This window comes from Notamacropus eugenii, chromosome 4 (assembly GCF_028372415.1).
Source record: "Notamacropus eugenii isolate mMacEug1 chromosome 4, mMacEug1.pri_v2, whole genome shotgun sequence".
Lineage (NCBI taxonomy): Eukaryota > Metazoa > Chordata > Mammalia > Diprotodontia > Macropodidae > Notamacropus > Notamacropus eugenii.
Window position 1 is genome coordinate 162,624,082 of NC_092875.1, and position 22,725 is coordinate 162,646,806.

At 36.6% G+C, this 22,725-nt stretch overlaps 1 protein-coding gene across 5 annotated transcripts in view; it reads right to left on the minus strand.

Moving 5' to 3' along the window:
• LRRC69 (leucine rich repeat containing 69) overlaps positions 1-22,725 on the minus strand; it is a 171,255-nt gene that overhangs the window by 57,062 nt on the left and 91,468 nt on the right. For 4 of the 5 annotated variants that reach the window (XR_011965853.1, XM_072603592.1, XM_072603593.1 and 1 more), the window contains one exon: positions 16,983-17,084. Coding sequence is in view for 4 of the 5 variants with exons in the window: in XM_072603592.1 (XP_072459693.1) it covers positions 16,983-17,084 (102 nt within the window). In the remaining variant the exon portion in view is untranslated. Of the gene's footprint in view, positions 1-1,955; positions 2,136-16,982; positions 17,085-22,725 lie in introns of all 5 variants that reach the window. The other variant, XM_072603590.1, reaches the window with a different exon arrangement.

A 22,725-nucleotide genomic window follows, 5' to 3' on the forward strand; every position in this document is an offset into this window, starting at 1 on the left:
ACTCTGTTTGCCTTAGAAGGGTTCATCAAAAGAGACCTGTCACATAGCAAGAATGAGAGACATTAATAGATGATGAATCTGATTGATCTATGTATTCCAAAGATATCAAAAAACAAAAGAAAGGCATTCATAAAGGTGGGCTGGGTTCCTCACAACAACCCTGTGAGATAAGTGCTATTATTAAACTACTTTTACAGTGGAGGAAAATTAGGCAGACAAGTCAAGTAGCTTGCTTAGTTACACAGCAAGCAATTGTCTGAGGCTAAAGTTGAATTTGGATCTTCCTGGCACCAGGCCCAACATGAAGTACCATCTGACTGCCTCTGGAACCAGTTACAGAAGGTTGTACACAGATACTTCCATCATATTTTATCCTCATTCTCTCAGAAGTAGCCTCCTAAGATTCTCTATATGGAGATGTCATCTAGGTCACTCTCGTCACGTGCCGGAACATGATTATACTATAATGCCTAAAATGTCACAAGACAGACTATAACTTTTTTTTACAAAAAAAAAAATTCAACTTAGGATAATGAGTTTTTTAGACATGCACTACCTGCAGAGATTCATCTCCAGAAGCCCCTTATAAAAGTCTATAGGGAGACCTTTTTCATGGCACATATACACAGCTCTAATTCTAATAATTGGCTGACCATAAACTATGATTTGTTATACAGAAATTTACAAGCATTTTCTACAGAAAAGCATCTATCCAGAAAGGAAAAAAAATATAATTTTGTGTAGCCTTAGAAGACTAGAATTTGCTGCCACACAGAATCCTTCTTTGGGTGTAAAATGATTTTAATACAACCATATTAAGAAAAAAATTCAGATAATTCTTTGTGCACCTACACCGGAAATGAGTTTTCCCCTAACTTCTCTTTGATAGAATGTTCTCGTAAGAAGAGGGTTAGCCTTAGATCACAAAAGGAGTTGCTATATCAAGGAATTGTACAATAGGAAAAAAGAAGTATTAAATGTGCTTGTTAACTGTTTTTCCTTTCCCTCCTTATTTGAACCTCTGTGTGAGAAATGGGAATTAAGAGTGTTAGGGACCACAGAGAGAAACACAGATAGCACGACCTGTGTCTTCCACAAGCAACTGAGACCAAGGAGTTACGAAGACTCTCACTGGCTTATTGCTGGTTGAACCCTCTCACTTTTCCTTTAAATATATCAGCTTGATATGAGAAGTGAATGCCCCCTCCCTATTCATTTTGATGAGCTTTAATATTCATTAACATGATTTTAAATCTAGCCATATCAAGAGATTTAAGTGGAACATGGAGAAAGATGAAGGAGGAAAATGGTGGCAACTGTCTCCATATAAGAGCTCTAGTATCTGGTTTCCTTTGAATTTTATTCCATTTGCAATAGACTATTTGAGCAAAACATATTATCAGAACTTATGAATGACAATGGGAAGTGGCCTGAGAAAATGGGATCACCTAAGGGGTTGGTGCTCAAAGTCTGATATAAATAGCAGGTTCATATTTTAATATCTAGACAAAATCTCATTTCATATCTAAGACTAGAAACTGACAAGGGGTTAAAACATGAGCCACTTCAGAGCCAAGTACATGAAAGTGATAGTCATTTATAGGAGGAAGGGCAACCACTTAGCTTGCTCAGGGTTCCAGACCTACTATAAAGTGACTTTTGCCAGGATGATTACATAAGGAAAAATAGAGGATAAGGTATCTGTCAGCTACCTGTTGGCTAATTAAAATATGGAACTCTCACTAATTTAAGTTCCCTTGACTACATAACTACATAATTCTTAACTATGATTAACCCAATGACTGCTGTATCTCTGTACAGAAAAGAGAGAAGCACTGAACTCTAAAGTTACATATGAAAATCAATTCCTCAAAAAAAGTTATCTAATCTCAAAAGGGTTAGATAAGGGAAAGAATTAGTATACCATTCAAATTCATACAGAAAGCACAATTTACCTTCATTGGAGGAACAAAAAGTACAATATCTATCCCTGAGGATAGAATGCATTTTCCACATAACATACATTCCCTGTAGTTAGCAAGTATTTCCAAGATTTCTGGGTAATGTGCTACACTTCGCTGATACAATGGATCCTCCTCACTTATCTCATTCATAACATATCTTGCTGCAATCTCCTACAAGATTTAAAGAAGAATCAAGCTCTATTGATTATTTTTACAGTAACCATATTTTAAACTAAATTTCATTAAACTGCAAAAGGCAATTTGGTTTAATCAGAAGCTTATAGTAACTTAAAATTATGAACTCTTAGTAAAGAAACAGAAGGCCTGAGAAGAAGATAGGATATTTTCATCACTTACAAACAAAAAGGCATGGGTTTCCGAAGAGGAAGGCAGCTTTGGGAAGCAAATAGTTGGGTGAAAAGATAGGGAGAAGAATGGGATTTGGATTTATGGATGGACTACTGCTTAAATGAGGGAGAAAAGCGCTATTTTAACAAAAACAGATACTATCAGTGTAGCTATAAGATAAAAAGAAAGAATAAACTAGAATTCAAGAAAGGAGCTAAAACAAAACCTAGGGCCTTGGATATCTGTAAACGAATGAACAAAGTATGGCTAACAACTAATGCTTCTATCTCAAAGAGCCAAATTTGAGCTCAGTAAATGATCACATATGGAATGCTGTAGAGGGGACTCATTCTTCAGGTTAGGATTTGAACTAGATGACTTATGGGTTACCTTCCAAATCAAAGGTTCTGGGCTTCCACTCATTATTGTCACAATGGATTTAGCAACTAATCAAGTACTACCTTGAACTGTCACTGAAATATATTGTTACTTTAATCAAATAGTAAACATTCACTGAACACCTACTTACGAGACACTGTGCTAAAATTCTGAGAGTACAAAAAGAGGCAAAAGAGTGTTTCTGCCCTCAAGGAGCTTAAAGTTTAATGGGAGAAACAACATGAAAACAAATACATACAAAGCTATAAACAGGACAAATAGGAAAAAATTAGCAGAGGAAAGACATTAGAATTATGAAGAGTTAGAGAAGGCTTCCAGTAAGGGATTGGATTTTAGTAGAGATTTAAAGGAAGATCAGTAGTCAAAGTCGGAGGTGGGGAAGATTGGATGGAGAAGCATTGAAGGCATGGGAAACAGCCAGAGAATGCCTAAAGCTGAAAGATGGAGTGTATTGTTTGTGGAATAGCCAGAGGAGCTAGGTTACTAAGGGGCTTTAAATAGCAAAGACAGAATTTTGTACTTGATCCTGGAGGCAACAGGGAGTCACTGCAGGGGTAGAGGGTGTGTGTGTGTGTGTGTGTGTCTGTGTCTGTGTCTGTGTCTGTCTGTGTGTCTCTGTGTGTATACACATATACATACATATATATGCTAATATCTCCTAAATTAGAATGGAAGTTGTTTCTGGTCAAGGGTCATACCTTATACTTCATGCCAGAAGTATTTACTGAGTTCAGAGATGACAAATGGACAAATAAAGCACTGCAGCTGTTGACAGTACCCACGGCATACACAAATTATAACTACCTAGGCACTGTGTCTTGTGCACTAGGGATAGGTATGAATGTAACAAACTTCAACTGAAGGCAGGGAAGATTTTTTTCCACTACCAAGGGTGGTCATTTAGTGGAGTTTTTGCAGTCTACAAATTTCTCTATACTGTTCCACCCTAAGTACACACACAAAAGAACTGGTCAGCGAAGGAGGAAGAATTAACATTGATATTGCTCTTTAAGGTCTATAAAGCATCTCTCTCTCTCTTTCTCTCTCTCTCATCTTCTCCCTGTCTCACTCTTTTCCTCTTCCTCCACCTCCACCTCCACACATACATATGTATCCAGAACTGAACACTGTACTCCTAATGTGGTTTGATTAGGAAAGAGTAGAAAGGAACAATTAACATCAGTCAAGTTTTTTTTTTTAAGTCTTTACTATGTGCCAGGAACTATGATGCTTTTCCTAATGCAGTCAATGTTCACATTAGCTTTTTCATCTACCACATCACACTGACATTTATGGGGTTTGAAGTCACCTAAAAACATTATGTATGCATGTGTGTATACATGTGTATCATATATAATGGATTTGTGTATGTGTTTTCACATATAATGCAACACATGTGACATGTGTATATAATGTGTGTGCAGTATACACATGTAACCTGTGGTGTAATGTATGTACATGTGCATACACACATATGTATGTGCATTTTACATATATATACACAATACACACACTATTTATTACATAGCATAGCACTCTGGAAGTGGAAGAAAGAAATATTTGGATAACTATGAAAATGTAAGAAACAAAAGATATAAATAGAGGCTTACTAAAAAAAAAAAAACTAATGTAAGCTCTTTGCAGGCAGAGATTCCAGTTTTTATTCCCAGCATTTAGTACAGCTCTTGGTATCCAGTAAGTGCTTAATAAATGGCTGTTGCCCATTGCCTGTTTTTAACTTGACTTTTTTATCTCTCAGATGAATTTCATCTTATTAGATTTAGACCAGCCCTGTTGTCCGGTGTGTTAGCTATCTCTCCCAGATTTGTGTCATCTGCAAATTCTCTTAGAGTGATTTACTCTGTAGAATGTATTCCATGTAATCTTCCCTAGCCTTCCTATGAACCCTATGCATGTCACACTATCCCTAGCCTTCTTTTCCTTCTTTACAAACTCTAGCAAAGACCATTTTCCTCCAAGGTTTCATCAATCCCACCCTCTTGCAACAAGTTCCTCCCTGTTGGTGAGAATCAGATCCACCGTATAATTTTTGCCTGTTTCCTTGAACCTTTTGAAGTCTGAAATAAACATTAAGGTATGTTAAGAAGTTAGTGGCCACTCAATTTTTGGCAGAGAGAACTCCAGCAGACATCTGGATAATTAAAGTCCCTCATCACTACTATATCTTGCCTCTCTACCAAACTTTTGAACTGTTTCCTGGACTCTTCAACTATTTCCTCTCTGTGTCCCCATGATCTGTGATTATAATCTGATAACAAAATAACTAATATTTGTTCTGCCAGTAACCTTCACCCAAGTGCTCTCTACCATACTTCTTCCATCTGTTTCTTTGATTAGTTTATGAGTATACTTTCTTAATATAAAATTTTATGCCCATGTTTTTACTTATACTAGTCTCGTTTATTTTGAGTAAGGTAATTCATTCAGAGCCATAGTCCACTTTCATCCCATCAAGAATCAGTGATAACTATGAAATCAATTATGTTCAAACCCAAATATTTGGGTTAGGGTCTCATGTTTGTTGCCTGATTTGGGGGCATGTAAAAAAAAACAGAAACATAAATCAAAATGGAAAACACACTAGTTTTACTACTGGGTACTTACTTGAATTTTGTCTCCTCTGAACTTCTTGGAATACTATTTTCTCCCTTTATTTTAGCTACTCTGAATATCTCTAGCTAGGCAGATATATGTAAATAGTTTTCTCCCTTCCTCAATCTTTTACATTTAAAGTCCTTTTGATTAAGGGTTGAAAGCCCTTATTGTAAGACCCCAAGTCAATTCATTCTTACATTGTTTTTTAGAAATATTTCATTTCAGTCAGGAGTCTGTATCATTCCTATGTTTTAAGCCACAGTTCAGAAATTCAAGTCCCAGTCTCAAGAACCATCTTCAATATCAGTCACATGTTTACTTCCTAAACCATTTTTTTTTCTTTTCTGCATCTCTTGTCTTTAATACACAACAGGGAGGAAAACATAACCTAGGCCCCTTTGGTCTTCGGTTGTTTGCCTGATAACTCTTCATCTTCCCCAACACATTCTAGGTTCATTCTTGTTGTGTCATTTGTGGTCAAATGAATCACCAGAAGTGGGCACTGGTCATATATTTTGACATGTCTTAAAAGGTCCTCTGCTATTTATTGAACACATGTCCTAGCATGACAACAGGCCTCTATATTATTGTTATCAAGTTGACAAACAGCTGCTTCTGTACCCCTCAACTGGGACCCATAAATACACCACTCTTCTTCCTCTGACCCTTGTTTAACAGTTTTTGTAGCTCTACTTTTTTTACTCATAGGACGACAGATCCTACTCAAAGTATGGAGCTCCTTTCTTTTAAAAACGGCTTCAAATTTGTTCTTCAGCTCCAGCTATGCAGTTGTCCTTTTCTTTTGCTTTCTCATCTCCAAGGCATTCTTCTACTCTCCAACCTCCTGACAGGGTTCAAGCTTTCTCTCCGCCAACTTTAGGGCCATTACCTTTTCTCCCATTGAAGTCTCACTTCCATTTTTTAAGGAACATTTCATTGTCCCTGACAATCTGGAGTCTGGAGAGACATTCCTTAAGTTCCTTCATCTTCTCTTTTGGGAAGGGACCAGTTTATACTTGAAACAAAGATAATATTTCCTCATTGCTTTTCCAAAAATGCACCAGTCTTCCCCCACCCATTCCTTGTGTGTCTTTAGAAGAAATCTCTATTACCACTAGTTTTTTACTATCCGCCTAAAAATATTCTCGTTTCCCCAAATATCCCCCCAGAAGAGAGAAAAAAAACCTCTTAATCTTTATATCACACTTCAGTACAATTCTCTCTTCTCTCTCTCTCTCTCTCTCTCTCTCTCTCTCTCTCTCTCTCTCTCCCCCCCCCCTCTTCCTTTCTTTCCTCTCCATTCTTCTCCTTCCCTGGTAAGCTTTCTGAAAAAGTTGTCTATCTATAGCTCAGCATCTCTACTTCCTCTCTAATGCTTGCAAGCGGACCTTTGCTTTCATCACTCTACTAAATCCATTCTTTCAAAGATGACCAATGACCTCCCAAATACCAATACATCCTAAATACCATTAACCTTTTTTTTTCAGACTTGAATCTCTCTGCAGCTTTTAATGCTGCTGAACCTACATACTTCCCTCTGCCTGTGTACAGGGAGACCAAACATTCCTGGTTCTTTTCCCATCTCTCTAAATGCTCCTTCTCCGGTTTCTTCCTCTCCTCAATTCCTTAGTGTGCTACCTTTGACCCTGTTCTCTTAATATACCCTTTTCCCTGGCAATTTCATTCATTCTCATGACTTTAATGACTACTATGGAGAGGACTCCTAAAAATTCGTATCTCCCATTTTGAGCTCCTAACCTGAATTCTTAATTAAACCACAGAATCTGGGTCAGCAGGAATTTTCTTTTTAAGGTCAAACTTGGAGGGTGAATTTTCTTTGAATCCACACTGGTTTCTTTAAACAACTTCCCTTTCTCGTCCTGTCTTCAGAATTTTGTCCTTAAGAGCTTCCCAAAAGTCCTGAATCTATTTACTCTGAGGAACTGTAATGAATACAATCTTTCCTACTTTATCCTGAACCCTTTAAAATGCACTTTCCTAAAATCAAGGCACAGGTCCGCTTGAGCCTGGCTTTCCTCTCTTCCCCATGACAATCTCTAAATGGAGCTCTCACTTGCCCCCAAGGTTCCCATTCTTTTTTCTTCCGCTGCCACGTTCTCCTCACTGGTCCCGGGCGACGGAGGTGGCTGGGCTGCGGCCCCAGCCTCTCCCCCAGCGCCGCGGACGGACTGAGACCGCTCGGGACCTTCTCCCCCTCCCCCGCCTCCTTCCTTGCGCTTTACACACCTGGGGCAATTGGAAGCTGAAAGCTAGCAAGGAAGTGGAAAGAAAACTAAGCGGGGACTTAGGGAAAGAAGAGGAAGAACAGTTCATGGAAGAATGGAAAAAGAGAAAGAACAAGAAAATGTAGGAAGCTGCTCAAAAGAAAGGTCCTGAACAAAAAGGGTGCCGAAACAGATAAAGGGCAGTGTAAGCCGGCCCACGCCTCCCAACTCTGTTAAGGCGCTCACGCCAACCTGAGTTCCAAGTAATGCCAAGCGGGCCCCGGCCAGCAGTGAGCAGCGGCGGCAGCAGCCTGGCCTCGGCACCCTCGCGCAGAAGGACCACCTACGGCAGAAAGAGCTTCTGCAGAGCTCAGCAGCAGCCAAGCTGGGCTCTGCTTCTGAAGTACCAAGCACTCGGTCAGGAGGCGATACTGTAACAAGCAAACAGCCGGTGACTAATGGAGAGATACAGAGCAAAGCTACGATAGAAAGACAAACCCGAGTTCGGAATTTGGGGAGTAAGGAAAGCTTTTCTTCAGAAAGCTAAACATCAGTCAAATCGTGTTGACTGCAATTGCCTGTCTCCCGCCTTCCCAATATCTGTTTGTGAGCAGGACATACTTCTGATTTATAATATACACAAAAAGTTGGAGGTGTCAAGCTGATCATGTCCTTTTGGGTATCCATTTTTACCAGAAAGATGGCAGAGGCATTGAATTGTGTCAAGCACTTTAAAAAAAAGGTCTAGCCCTAGCTTAAAATTTCCTAAAACGTAAACATACTGGACATTTTAAGTTCTGGTTTCAGAACTGTGCTGCATTAACTTAGGTACTTTTTGCGCCTTAACATTTTGTTTTAAATAATTTTGTAATTTTTTTTCATTTTCTATTACAAATATAACCATGAATAAAAAAGAATCAAATAAATATATAAAAATAAAATCTTACATCAATCCATGATATTTAACAAAGATTTTGCCAAAGAAATTTGCAAACAACAAAAATGCCTGTACTCAGTGTCCTTGTACAAGTCTATTTCTACTACTTTTCTTTCTAAAAGATTGTTCTAGTCAGTGTACTGGATATGTTTTCACAGAAATTTTGGGCTATTATAAAATAACTGTTATTTCATGAAATGACTAGCTGGTTTTTTTTTAGAAAGACTGTGAAAAGCTTTTTTCATAAATGGTCATTTATATAGGCCCAACTTCATAAATATATTGGCAAGCAGTCCCTATACAGTACAGGAAAAAAAAATAGTTTTCCATGTGAGCACCTGAAGGAACAAAACCCTTCTCACTAAAAAAGTGAAATGTGGTAATTTAGGTCAATAAGTCTTGGGACTTATCTGATGTTTAGGCAGCATTAGGAAGAATGAATTCTTAGTAGAGAAATTCCTATATTCCTAAACATAGAAAAAGGTATACCATTCCAAAACACAGTTCTTTAAATGTATTCATGGTAACTATCTGGTGCCAAAAAAGGACTACAGTGTGTCAGCATAAACAAGCATAAGCTTTCCTCCTTGAATGCATCCTTAAAAAATGAGATTTTCTTAGTAGCCATTTTGTATCTGGCTAATTGATAATTTTGTCCAAACCCTTTCTGAAACTTGTCATGTACTCTAATTATTCTGTAAAGAGATTCATATCCCTTGTATGAAGCAATACTTTCTTTTCCATGACTAAAGACTTCAGGAAAACTTTATTCTCAGGGTTCTTGATGGAGAACAAAAGGGGTAATGGATATGAAAACTTTTTTAAAGTGCTAAACAAATGTAACCTGTTATTCTAAGCATTTAATTCCCTGAAGTTTCATAGAGTGTTTTGGTATCTTAAGATTTGACTAGCAAGTCATGTTCTTCATTCACCAACATTATTTCATGAATTTTCATCATGTCTTTCACCATGTATCTATTACACTAAAGGATACTCATTTTTTTAATCTATCTAAATATTACAATTCCCTAAGCCTCATCCTTCAGTTATTTTAATTACTCTTTTAGTACCACATAGGTACTGTTACATCACCATTTTTATATGAGTAAAACATTTTCTCTTTTCTTTTTATACATTTCTTAATGCCTAACAGTTTGTTACACTTCTTATCTGTATGATTAGAAAAGCAGAATACATTTTATATTAGAAAGAACCCTGGACTTGAAATCTGAAGTCCTTTGTTCAATCCCACACTCATCATTTACTAATCATTTTATTGCAAAAAAGTCACTTAAGCTCTCTGAATTTCCATTTTCTCACTTTGTAAAATGGAGGTAGTACTGTTTAGACCACGTAATTCCAAAACAAACCGCCTTAAGTATCATTACAAAAGTTATTTCCCAATAATAGCCTAATTTATAATAACTCCTGGACTGTGGCATGTATTTCAGAAACTCCCATTTTTTTAAATTGTTAAAAATTCACCTGCCACTCTTTGGTCTACTTCTATAGACAGTGGGATATAGTGGAAATAGTGCTATAGCTGGAATTGGGCTAGTTTTGAATCCCATCTGGGCCACTACTTACTTATATGACCTTGGACAAATCATTCAGTTTTTCTGGGCTTTATTTTTGTCACCTATAAATTGATGGGGTTGGACTACATGATATTTAAAATCCATTCAACTCCTTTTCCATCCTATGATTTATAAGCTTTTATTGAAGTCTGTTACCATATGAAAGCCTGGAAAAGATTAATATTATCTTAGAGCTGATAGATTTCAATGTGTACTCCCTTCCCCTTGTAACTTATAAATATTTTAAATAAAATTAGTCTTTGTTAATCCCTTTAAAAAAAGAATAGTATTTTCCTTCTTGCGGTTTCCTCTGTCTTTAGAAGGAGGAGATTATCATCAAGACAAACTCAGAAATTATTAACTGCCTTTGTTTAGACAGACAGATAATCCTAGCAATGTATATGTGTGCGTGCGTGTGTGTGTGTGTGTGTGTGTGTTCATTTGCTTCAATTGTATCTGACTCTTTGTGATCCCACTAGGGGTTTTTTTTGGCAAAGACACTGAAGTGGTTCGCCATTTCCTTCTCCAGCTCATTTTATAGATAAGGAAACTGAGGCAGACGGGGATGTGACTTCCTCATAGTCAGACAGCTAGTAAATATCTGAGGTCACATTGAAACTCAGATCTTTCTATTTCCAGGCCTGGTGCTCTATCCACTGTGTCCCCTACCTGCAGACATTCAGATAATTAGCGTCCCCTATTCCTGAATTGTTGTAATTAGTAGCAGGCTTACAAGTATTTTTCCAAACATTTCAGCTATTGCCTCCTTCTCTCCAGGTTGTTTATAGAATATTCTGAATGAAATATTTCTTCCATAGGAATAACGTCTAAAGATTATTTCTTGGTCTCTCCTGGTCTGTGGATTTGCTTTCCTATAAGTAAGTACTATTCCTTTGTGATGCAGGAATAGTACTGATGTGTAAGCAGTGTCATAATTACTTACATTACTCTTTACACCATTTAATAAAACATACACAATATTTCTACTATCAAAGAGTTTGTAAACTCTTTGTGAAAACTGTTTTCCCACTCAAGAAAAATAGGGCCTGAGGATATGAGTGAGAAATTGCCAAGAAGTCTTTCCAGGTGTGTTGAAGTGATATCATAGATATAGGCCCAGTAATCTTTAAAAATCTTGGCCGTAAAGTTCAGTGATATTAACAATATTTTTGTATGTACCCTAAAAACAACTACTCCCAGGTGCCACATCAAGCAATAAATCAATCACTCAATCAACAGGGATTTATTGTATCTAGTATGTCTCCTTGTTGTTCTTGGCTTAAAAGAGTCACACATGGTGACCCGAGAAAGGTCACCAAGACACCATTCCATTGGAATCACCAGAGTTATAATTCAGGTAGAAGCATAGACTGACAAAGCCTCGAACCTGCTAAAAGAGTTGTTAAGAATCACAGAATCCACTTAAATTATAAATGAGGAAACCAAAGATTAGAGAGGTGAAGTGATTTCCTTCCCCTTCCTACCCCCCAAGATCACACAGGTTGGTCTCCCTGACCTCTGATATCACAATCCAGGTCTATCATAAGCCATTCCACTCTATGAAATAACAATAGATTCAGTTAAACTGTTTTAGACAATTAATGGTATTAACTCCATATGATCTCCATGAATTCTACCATGACCCTCTTCAAAGAGAAAGACTGTTGCAATTAATTACCAATAGGTTGGGGAATGGGAAGAGGGTAATAGAAGGTAGGGGTTCTTTCTTTAGGATCTATAAACGTTTTTTAATGTTTTGCTAATTATATTTCAATATAATTGGATTCCTTTGTAATCCTATGTATTTTTAATGCACTTGAAGTCATTATTCTGATCCACAGGCTTCACCAGACTTCTTAAGGAATCCATGACACAAAAATTATGAAGAACCCCTGGTGGAAGGGAAAGAGAAAAAATTGAGAGACACAGATTTTAGGGAAGAGTGAAAAAAAAAACTAAACATCTCCAAGATATTAAGGTGATAATCTCAAAGATAATAATGTTATTAACCACGTTCATTGTGTGGCTGCTGCTACATCTCCACGAGCAAACTGAAGGGAAGCAAACAAATTTTTGCCTGGATTGACTAAGTTCACCCACTGGTTTCTTTGGGTGGAAATCAAGCCCTATGTAAATGTCCCACAAATACCACATGCCATTTTAGTAATGTAAGAGTTGGTTTGTTTGGGGACTTTTCCCCCTAAGGTGGAAATCTTCCCACATGATTAATGTAGCACAGATCATGTTATGTTAAGAATCCTTGGTTATATGCAAGAAGCATTTCATTCATTTGCCAAGGTCAAACTTAAGCAATTAAAAAAACAACAAAAATCTAATGGGGGAGGGGGCATGGAGAGGAAGAAAAAGGCAATACCCACAGCAGACCATTTGGTTTATGCAACTAAGGTCTCTAGAGCTCCTCATAGGATCTGCTTCATTTCCATTTCCCTATTCCCTACTGCCTTAGCCCTCCCAGTGAGCCATCTTCTGAGAAAACTGCCTTTGTACAGCAAAGCAAAGGGTCATTAGATTCCATAGCCCTTTCAGAATATATGACTTCAGTACAAGATCCTTCAATAGCATAGCCTCCTACCCACATAAAATCGCTTCTAAATAGTCACATGGTTGAGATCATCCTTTCTGAATGAGGTGCCCTTTCCCACCAATATTACCCGTTCTCTTTTGGGCAGTACTCAAAGGATTACAGTCACCATGTATTTATGCTTACAGATATAGCATTGCTGGAGGGGTTGCCAAGATGATCTTTTAGCTACAAAAGCTCAGTGGATAGCTTGCTCTATAAACTTGGATCAAACTGAATGGCAATTAAGAGTTCCTGAAGGATTCACCCTAAAGCAGCAGATGTTGGAGGAATTTGCTACACTATTGGGGACCAATAAATAGGTCACAAGTGGACGTAGAGTTCACTTTTTCCACTTCAGATTTCTGAAACAAAACATTTCTACTGCACTCTGTGTGTCTCTTCATATGTCTTACATCACCTATTATTCATATTACTCTACAACTTATAGCTGCCAACTTGTTACTATGGGAGGAGAACATATACTGATACACCATATACTGTTAGAAACTTAATTAACATTTATGGGTTGGAAAGGAAACTGAAAGATTCTTACATAAAGTCAGACATTGTTGGGCCTGATCCAGTGATATATAAGCTACACTGGGGAAAGAAAAGGAAAAGGAAATCTCTTCACCAATTAAAGTTCCATAAAAAGTTTCAGAGTGTAAAATTTACCTAATTCTAGGGAAAAAAAGTTATCCCAATGAGCTCCAAAAGCAAATGACTCTTCAATAGGCAAACAATTAAGTTCTTTTTAATAATTAATTCTTCATTGGATCAGAAATAATACCAGTGTGGGGAGAATTGAGTAGCATTGTATAGTGAAAAGTACCATTGGATTTGGAGTCTGAGGAAGGTCCTGGGTTCAAATCCCACCTCTTCCAATGACTACTTATACCACTGAATAAATCCTTTCCCCTCCTTTGGCTTACTTTCTCCTCTGTAGAATGAGGGGTTTGGATTAGATTGCCTGTAAATTTCTTCCCAGTTTTAAAACTATGATCTCATAGGGAAGTAGATTTGGTTTCAATATAAGGAAAAATTTCTTAACAATTAAAGCTATCCAAAAATGGAAAGAACTGACTTATGGCTTAGTAGGGTAACCAGTATTTAGTTAAATTCCATTTGTCAACGGCATAATATGTGCAAGAAAATGATTGGCATTTGGAATATAAGACAAAAATAAAATTGTTTTTGCCTTCAATGAACTGCTAACATTTTACTTGGGGGATTCAGTTTGCATGTAAATAAGAATAATGATATATGAGGAGCAAAGCATTAACAACAATAATAGGTGCGTTTATATAGCAAACTAAGGTTTGCAAAGTGCTTTACAAATATTATCTCATTTTATCTTCACGACAACCCTGTGAAGTAGATACTATTTATTTTTATTATTTTATTTGTTTACAGTGTTCTACAATCACTTCCACATATCTTAGATTTTTCCCCTCCCTCTCGCTCATTCCCCTCTACTTCCCCACTCCCTCCATGTGATGGCATACAATTTAATATAGGTTCTACAATACATTCCTATTAAATACATTTTCACCTTAGTCATATTGCATAGAAGAATTAAAATGAATGGGAGAAATCATGAAACAAACCAAAACATAATACAAAAGAAAATGATCTGCTTCATTCTGTGATCAAATTCCATTGTGTTTTTCCTCTGGATGTGGAAGGCATTTTGCCTTAAGAGATCATTGGGAATTTTTGAAGTCTCCTTGCCTTGCAATGAAGGGCTAAGTCTACCAGAAATATTCCTCACACATTGCAGTTGTTGCTGTGTACAAAGATCTGGTTCTGCTCCTTTCACTCAGCATCACATCATATAAGTCTTCCTAGGCCTCTCTGAAGTCTTCCTGTTCATCATTTCTTATAGCACAATAGTATTCCATTACATTCATGTACCATAATTTATTCAGCCATTCCTCAACTGATGGGCATCCCTTTGATTTCCAGTTTTTGGCCACCACAAAGAGAGCTGCTATAAATATTTTTGTACATGTGGGACCCTTTCCCATTTTTATGATCTCTTAGGGATACAGTCCTAGAAGCAGTATTGCTGGGTCAAAGGGTATGCACATTTTTGTAGCTTTTTGGGCATAGTTCCAAATTGCTCTCCAGAATGGTTGGATCAGCTCACAGCTCCACCAACAATGAATTAGTGTTCCAACTCTCCCACATCTTCTCCAACATTTACCATCTTCCTGTTTTGTCATGTTGGTCAATCTTATAGGTGTGATGTGCTATCTCAGAGTTGTTATGATTTACATCTCTCTAACCAATAGTGATTTAGAGCATTTTTTCATATGACTATAGATAGCTTTAATTTCTTCCTCTGAAAACTGCCTGTTCATATCCTTTGACGATTTATCAATTAGGGAGGAAGCAGATACTATTAACATCCTCATCTTACAGATAAGGAAATGAGTGCAAACCGAGATTAAGTGACTGCCACAGCTAGTAAGTGTCTGAATTCAGTTCTTCCTGACTCTCAGTCTAGTGCTCTATTTCCTGAACCAACTAGCTGCTTCTGAATGACTCAGAAATCAGGTATTCTGAGAAGGTGGCACCTGAAGAGAACTTCAAAGGAAAATAAAAGTTCTGAGATACAGAGATGAAGAGGGATGGCATTCCAGGCAGGAGGAATGACTCCTGCAAATAAATGGAAGAATGAGATAGCATTCTTAGTTTGGGGAACAGCTGGTATTCCAGTAGAATAGATTAAAGAGAATAATGTGAAATAAAACTGGGTAGGGAAGATGGAACCAGGTTGTAGGAGAGAGTAAAGTCACAGAAGACTCCAAGGACCTCAACCTGAGGAAGTCAAAGAAAGATGGTGCCCTCTGCAGAAATAGAGAAATATGAAGGACAAAAACGTTTAGGAGGAAAGATCAATTCTAGTGTTGACATGCTGAGTATGATATTCCAACAGAACACCTAAATGGTTGTAACTATGAGACTGAAAAATTCAGGAGAAAGATTAGAACAAGCTATATAGATTTGGATGTCATATGCCTAGAGGCAATAATTTAATTACAGGCAGCTAGGTGATACGGTGGATAGAATATTGGACCTGAAGTCAGGAAGACTTAAATTCAAATCTTGCCTTGGACTTTTAACAGCTGTGTGACCTTAGACAAGTCACTTAATCTCTGCTTGCCTTAATTTCATCACTGGTAAAATGGATAATAAGAGCACCTACTACTTCACAGGGTTGTTGTAAGGATCTAATGATATAAAATGTACAGCTCTGTCCATACCTTAAAGTAACATTTAAAAACTACTAATTTTATTATTACAACATTAAAGATGTAATTGCTATTATTATCCTTATTACCATTATACTTACCATTACTATTATCCTTATTAATTAATATTATAATTACTTTTACTATTATTATCCTTTGAGAATTAGCCAGTTTAAGTTTAGAGAGACATATCACTCATATTGGAATTCTGTGATATAATGCTATGTAAAATTACTTCAGTGATATATGTTTGGAGTTCATAATATATACACTATAGCTGTGGTATAGAAAGTTTTTCTTCAAATTCAAAGAACATCAAATGGTGTCACAAACTTTTTGAAAAAAAAATATACCCTAGGTACTACTGTAATCTGGAAGAGGTCACAAGTATTCAAAAATATATTCAGCAATGGAAAAAATCAAAAAAAGAACATTATGTGGTCAAGGAAGGATGATAAAAGCACAGGATTTTAGATTTAGAGGTATGAAGAACCTCATAAATAATGCAGTCTACCACCCCCTCTCATTTTACAAATAAGGAAACTGAGGCAAACAGGGCTAAGTGACTTGTCCAGGGTCCCACAGCTAATAAGTCTCTGAGGTTAGATTTGAACTAAAGTCCTCCTGACTCCAGGCCCAGTGCTCTATCTATTGCATTTGTGGTACCCAGGCCACAGTAGAGGCTGACGGGTTGACTGGGTCTAGTATTTCTTCCTGCTACACATAATCAGAAATAAATAAAAGAGTTCCACACTCAGAAATGTAATTTTAAAGACAGAATCCAATTACTGAAAAGAGAAGATTAGTTCACTGTATATTCAACTGGAAAGCAGAAGAAAAAGGCCCCTCCTCTTAGGAGGGACATGTAAGGCCCCCTTGTCCTACTTCCAGACCAGCACCTCTTCTGATCAGTGACTGCTACTACTATCATTCCCTCTACCTGGGGACAAATAAATACTAGGTCAGACTGAAGTAGATTGGATTTGTATTTTAAGATTTGATGGGATTTTTTCTTCTTCTTAAGGCAGTTAATTAAATTTACATGAGTATTAATTTAAGTCATACGACTATTCACCTTCAGAGGCAAAACTTCCTCCATCTGCTCCACAAAAATTGGAAATCTTTTCAGAAATGGATTTTCTTCACAGTAGAATTCTTTCAGTCCCATCCGCCGAATCTTGTAAAACAAAATAAATATTATTATCAGATGCAAAAGTGAAGTTAGTTTCCACAGTTTTCATCATCTCAGATATATCGTGAAATTGAAGCAGATATGCCACTTGAATGTTTAAAAAGGAAATGTAACTGAACTGTTGATTTTGAAAACCCAACTTCATCTAGCCCAGTGGTTCTCAAACCTTTTTGGTCTCAGGACCTCTTGACATTCTTAAAAATTACTGAGGACCCCTAAAGAGCTTATGCTTATGTGGGTTAAGTCAATTGATAATTTCTATGTTCAAAATTAAAACGTCTTAGGGATCCGCTGAAAACTGTCTGTTCCAGTCAAAATGGGCAATTATTCTTCTGTCTTACTAGAGTCTCTGAGCATCTGTTCATAGATTGCTCAAGCCTAGAATTGGTTCTTCAGTGCCCCTACCTCACTGTACCCACCTCCCCCTACTGAAATCTTTCCTTCTGTTCAAGGCCTAGATCAGATACCACCTCTTTATAGGATCATAGATTTAAAAGCAAGAGGAATCTTAGAGGCCATTCATTCCAATATACTAATTTTACAGATGAGGAAACTGAAGCCAGGAAAGTGTAAGGTGGACCCAGATCCTCCTGCCTCCGAATATAGAATTCTTTCTACTGTACTCTTTAGCTCATTCTTAACCATGAAGCTTTGCCTACTCTTTAATTTCTCTTTGGTCCCTCCTGTATATTTAATCTAAGATAAAAAATGACAATTTGTGGACAGGTCTACCTATTTTTAGCTCCATGAAGACGGATTGTTTTGTTTAATTTTTGTACTGTCAGTACATCACTAGTGAGTGCTGTTTGTTGAATTCATATCTTAAATAATCAGCTGTTTGTATAATTAATCTGGCATCTCTAAGAAAGATGGATTTGAAGGAAGCATAGAAGAGAAAAAAAACTGGTTATCAGTTTATTATCACAGTCTAGGCAGGTAGTAATAAGGGCTGAAATTAAGTTGATGTCTATGGAAACAAAAAAGGGAGAATAAATGCAAAAGAGATTATAGAGAAAAAAACAGAAAGGTGTATGTAACCCTGACATGACACCTACTTAGATACGAAAACAGAGGAAATCGAAAGAGACAACGACTACACAAATGTTCCAAAGACACGAGAATGGGTGTCTGGCTATGCCACTAGGCCATCATACTGGAAGCTTTTCCCAATCCCTCTTAATTCTAATGCTTTTCCTCTTTTAAATATTTCCTATTTATCCGGTATTATATAGCTTATTTGTACATATTTGCCTATGGTCTCCCCATCAGACTGTGAGCTCCTTGAGGGAAGAGACTGTTTTTTGCCTCTTTTTATATCCCCAGCATTAAGTAGGTGCTTAGCAAATGTTTATTGACTGAATGACAGAAATACAGAGGAGGGATAATAAATAATTATACGGTCTTCCATGTCTATGGCATTTTAAGTTCTTTGAAGGGCTTTAAACACAAAGCTGCTTAATAAATACTTATTGGTTGATTAATGTATCATCTCATTTAACAAAGAAAGGTCAGGGGACTTTCCCATGGCCACACAGCTAGGAAATGTTAGAGGCAGATTTCAAATTCAGGCCTCTCCAGAATCCAAGTCCTTTGAATTACACCACCTTGTTTCCTCTTGAATACTTGGATGAGTCTGAGGAATCTCACCAAAGTATGTACCCTCTTCCAGTGCAGATTGCAACCTTTTAACAGCTTCTCATTCTGCATAATTTTCATCCATTTTTTCCCCAAAGCCCTCAAGGAGTACCTCTCCAGTACATGCAGGTTATCGTCTACTGCTTCTAATAAGGTTACTAGTTTATCGCTGACTGTTCTTATAAGTGGGTCTGTCTTTTATTCTCTGTCCATGACAGCATACCTCCTTTTCTGCTTGTACCTCGATGTTCTTCATGCCAGTTATCGTAATATCGGCATTGATAATATATTTTTACCTGCTTATACCTATTTACTGTTACCTTTGGCTTACTGGCAATTCTAAATCAAAATTATAGAGAAAATAGATGACAGAATAATTTAGAGAACACATCAAAAGCTTGAAAAGAAGGCAAATATATTATAGTAGTGATGATGAATTTCAATTATCCAGACATCAACCAGAATTCTTCTCTGCCAAAAACAAAGTAGTTGCCTTAATGGTAATTTCTTCTTTCCAAAGGTTAAGAAATCCGAAACGAGGAACTTCTGGATCTAATTCTCAACAAGATGAATATTGTTTCTGGAGTAAAAATGATGGGAACATTGTGGAGCAGTAACCACTCTGTATTAGAATTTGTAATAGAGAAGAAGAAACAAAGAGGAACAATTCTAACAGGAAGGAAAAAGAGTTGCTCTTTAAAGAACCCAAAGTAGGTGCAAGGGTGAATTCATCCACTAATTTTGCTTTTTAAAAGACACAAAAAAATTTTTTTTAAAGATAAGTGAATATAAAAGTGAGAGTGGGGCACAGCACAGGAAAAATAATGTTAGGAGTTCTAAAATTCAGAATGACCTGACCTAAAGAGGAAAACTAAGGACAAAAGGATGTAGGAGGTGGTAGAGGGAGTCAGTGATTATGTATCTTGGGTAAAAAAGGATGACCTGAGAAAGTTTACGACCCCTGATTAAGGTGCATAGCATGATCACAATGGAGAATGGAGAGAAGGAAGAATTCTCTGATTCTAAATCTGTTTTTGTTTTTGCCAAGGAACATGACATTTGGACTGGAGAAGATAAAACAAAAAAGATCAATAAGGTGCAAATAACAAAAATAAGTATAAAGACAGTAAGACGGTATCTAGTGGCCCTTTATGAGTATTGTAAGAAATTGTTATTTCTATCTTATATATAACAACTATAGTATTAGGACCAAGGTTTTTCCCCTTTTCTACTTCCTCATTCAGAAATTAGCCATTGTGAGAAATCTCTCTTAAACATTTACCCAAGCCAAGATCCAATCAGACAGTAAAAGAAATTCTAAGTTTGGGCTAATGGGTACATTCCTGCTCATTATGTTTGCTTAGACAGGTCTGGGGAAGTACTGATTCTCCCCTTTGTCGGAGAGGTGATATTGTCGTACAGGTGAATTGATGTCTCTTTAGCCAAGACTTGAGTGATCTAAGTCACAACCCCAAGACCCTCATTGTAATACAGCTTGCCTTCTCATTGTAATATTCATTTTCTCATTAATTTTTAACCAATCAGAATTGATTATCATCCCTCAGGAACACCTATTCTTCAAAGGGCATATAAACTGTGAACCCACCACCATAAAGGTCTTTTAGTCTTAGAGAGACAGCCAAATGACCACCCTTTTATTGAAAATGTTGACTTTATTAATAAAATGATTAAATTATCCAGAAACCATGTAAGCTGAACCTTTGTAAACACCACAGTACATATTACCAGACTTTGATAAACTACATCCCAGGGTACTGAAAGAACTGGCAGATATCATTGTTTGGCCACTGTCACTGATGTTTAAAAAGATCACACAGAACTGAAAAAAATTCCTCAGGATTACAAAAGCACAAGTATGTCAATTTTCAAGAGAAAGAAAAGACTTAATTCTGGGCAAAATTCCCACAACATATTATTAAAGAAAGGGTTAATTAACAGCTAAAAAAGGAAATGATGATCAGGAGACCCCTGTATTTTCATAAAAAAATAGCTGATGACAGACTAACTTAATTTTCTTTATTGATGGTTACTAGATTAGTAGATTGGGAAAAAGCTATAGATATAGCTTACTCTGATTTTCAAAAAGCATTTGACTATGTCAAGCTACTCTTCCGAACAAAATGGAAAAACATGGACTAAATAATAGAACTATGAGATGTATCTATTATCTGCTACCACACCTTAACTGCTTTATCCCTCTTCCTCTATGGTCCTTTCTCCTATTGGTGAGTGCTTCTCAGAATCTCCACTTTGAGGAAGCCATCCCTCATTCTGTAGACTTCTGTAGTGTCATGCTTCTCCCACTCCCACTACCAATTTTTAGCTCCCCTTTATGTATTGTGCTCATTTATTAGAATAGAAACTTCTTAGGGGCAGGACTGTCTTCCTTTTTTTGCTTGTATTCCTAGCTTTTAGCACAGTGCTTAGCACAAAGTTAATAATTAATAAATAATATCTGTTTACTTGTCAACCTGACTTACTAGTTGAATGGCTAAACCTTAGAAATACTTATTAACAGTTTAATATCAACTTGGTTGGGGGAAGGATCTTTTGCAGAGCATTTCATGAATATGTGATGGGCCCTAGGCTGTTTCACATTTTTTATCAATGATTTGAATAAGGCATATAATACATATTTATCACATACATAGATGTCATAAAACTGGGAGAGACAAGGAGCATGTTTGAAGTAAGGAAATGAAGGGATCTAAAAGAGGCTAAAGTAATGGGGTGAATCAAATGAGATTAAGTTCAGTAAGAACAAATGTAAACTCATACCTGAGCTAAAAAAAAAACTTCACAAGAACAAGATGAAGGAAATGTGTCTAGAAAGGAGTTTGTCAGAAAAACAGGATTTTTGGAGACTACAATTGGATATGAATGAATAGTGTGATAAAACAGCTATAAAATAAATGTGATCTTGGACATCTTTCAGAGAAGTGTAGAAAAAGAATTGTGCTACTCTGGTCTGCCCTGTGTAGATCATATGTAGATATATTTTCAGTTCTGAGATCATTTTAGGAAGAACACTGACAGGCTGGAGAAGATCCACAGGAAGGTTCTGAGGTCATGTCATGTGAGGATCAGTTGAAATAAAGGGGGTTGTTTGTCCAGAAGAAGAAAATATTTAAGGGGCACATGAGAATTGTCTTCTATTACTGGAAAATCTGTCCTATGAAATGGGAAATGTCCCAGTTAGATATGTCTGTTTGGCACTAGTAAGCCAAAATCAGAAGCAATGGGTAGAAGTTGAAGAGGCAAATGTGGGCTTGATTTAAGGACAAATTTCCTAATCTTAAAGTAAAATCGTGGTTCAGAAGATGAAAGAATTAAGTAAAAAAAAGTCAAAGTAATAAAGACAGAATTTAAGGTTCTTGTGGAAGAAATCAGTAAATATCACTTGAAAGTATAGAATTTTGTACAAAAGACAAACATCTATAAAAAGCTTTTCTCTGAAAAGACTATCTAATTTCAATTAAGTGCAGAATCAAAGGAAAAATAACAAAGCAAAGTTAGGAAAATTTAAATAAGAGCCTTTAAAATCATATAGAAAAACTTCTGGAAATATTTGGAGTGGAAATCAAGCTACAGATAGTAATGATCCACAGAACACTGAAAGAAAAAAAAATACTAGGTTGAACTCACCAAGAAGCAGCTTAGTCAAATATCAATAATATAAAAGGGTAAACTTTAGAGGTAGAAAGAGAAAACAAATTCTTCAAACTGCAAGGACATCTAACCAGAATAGAGGAGAATTACTGTATGCTAAGAATAAATGAATAAATAATAAAGGGGAAATTGGAATATAATAGTCCAAAAAACCAAAGAAGTTCCATTGGTCTAAAAACAAACAAACAAACAAACATATTCTTCATATCTGAGCTTGCACATTAAAGAAAATAATTGAATATTCAATAAAATGGAAGAATTCTGGTTATTCTTTTAAAATAATGCAGAAGTAAGCAAGGTA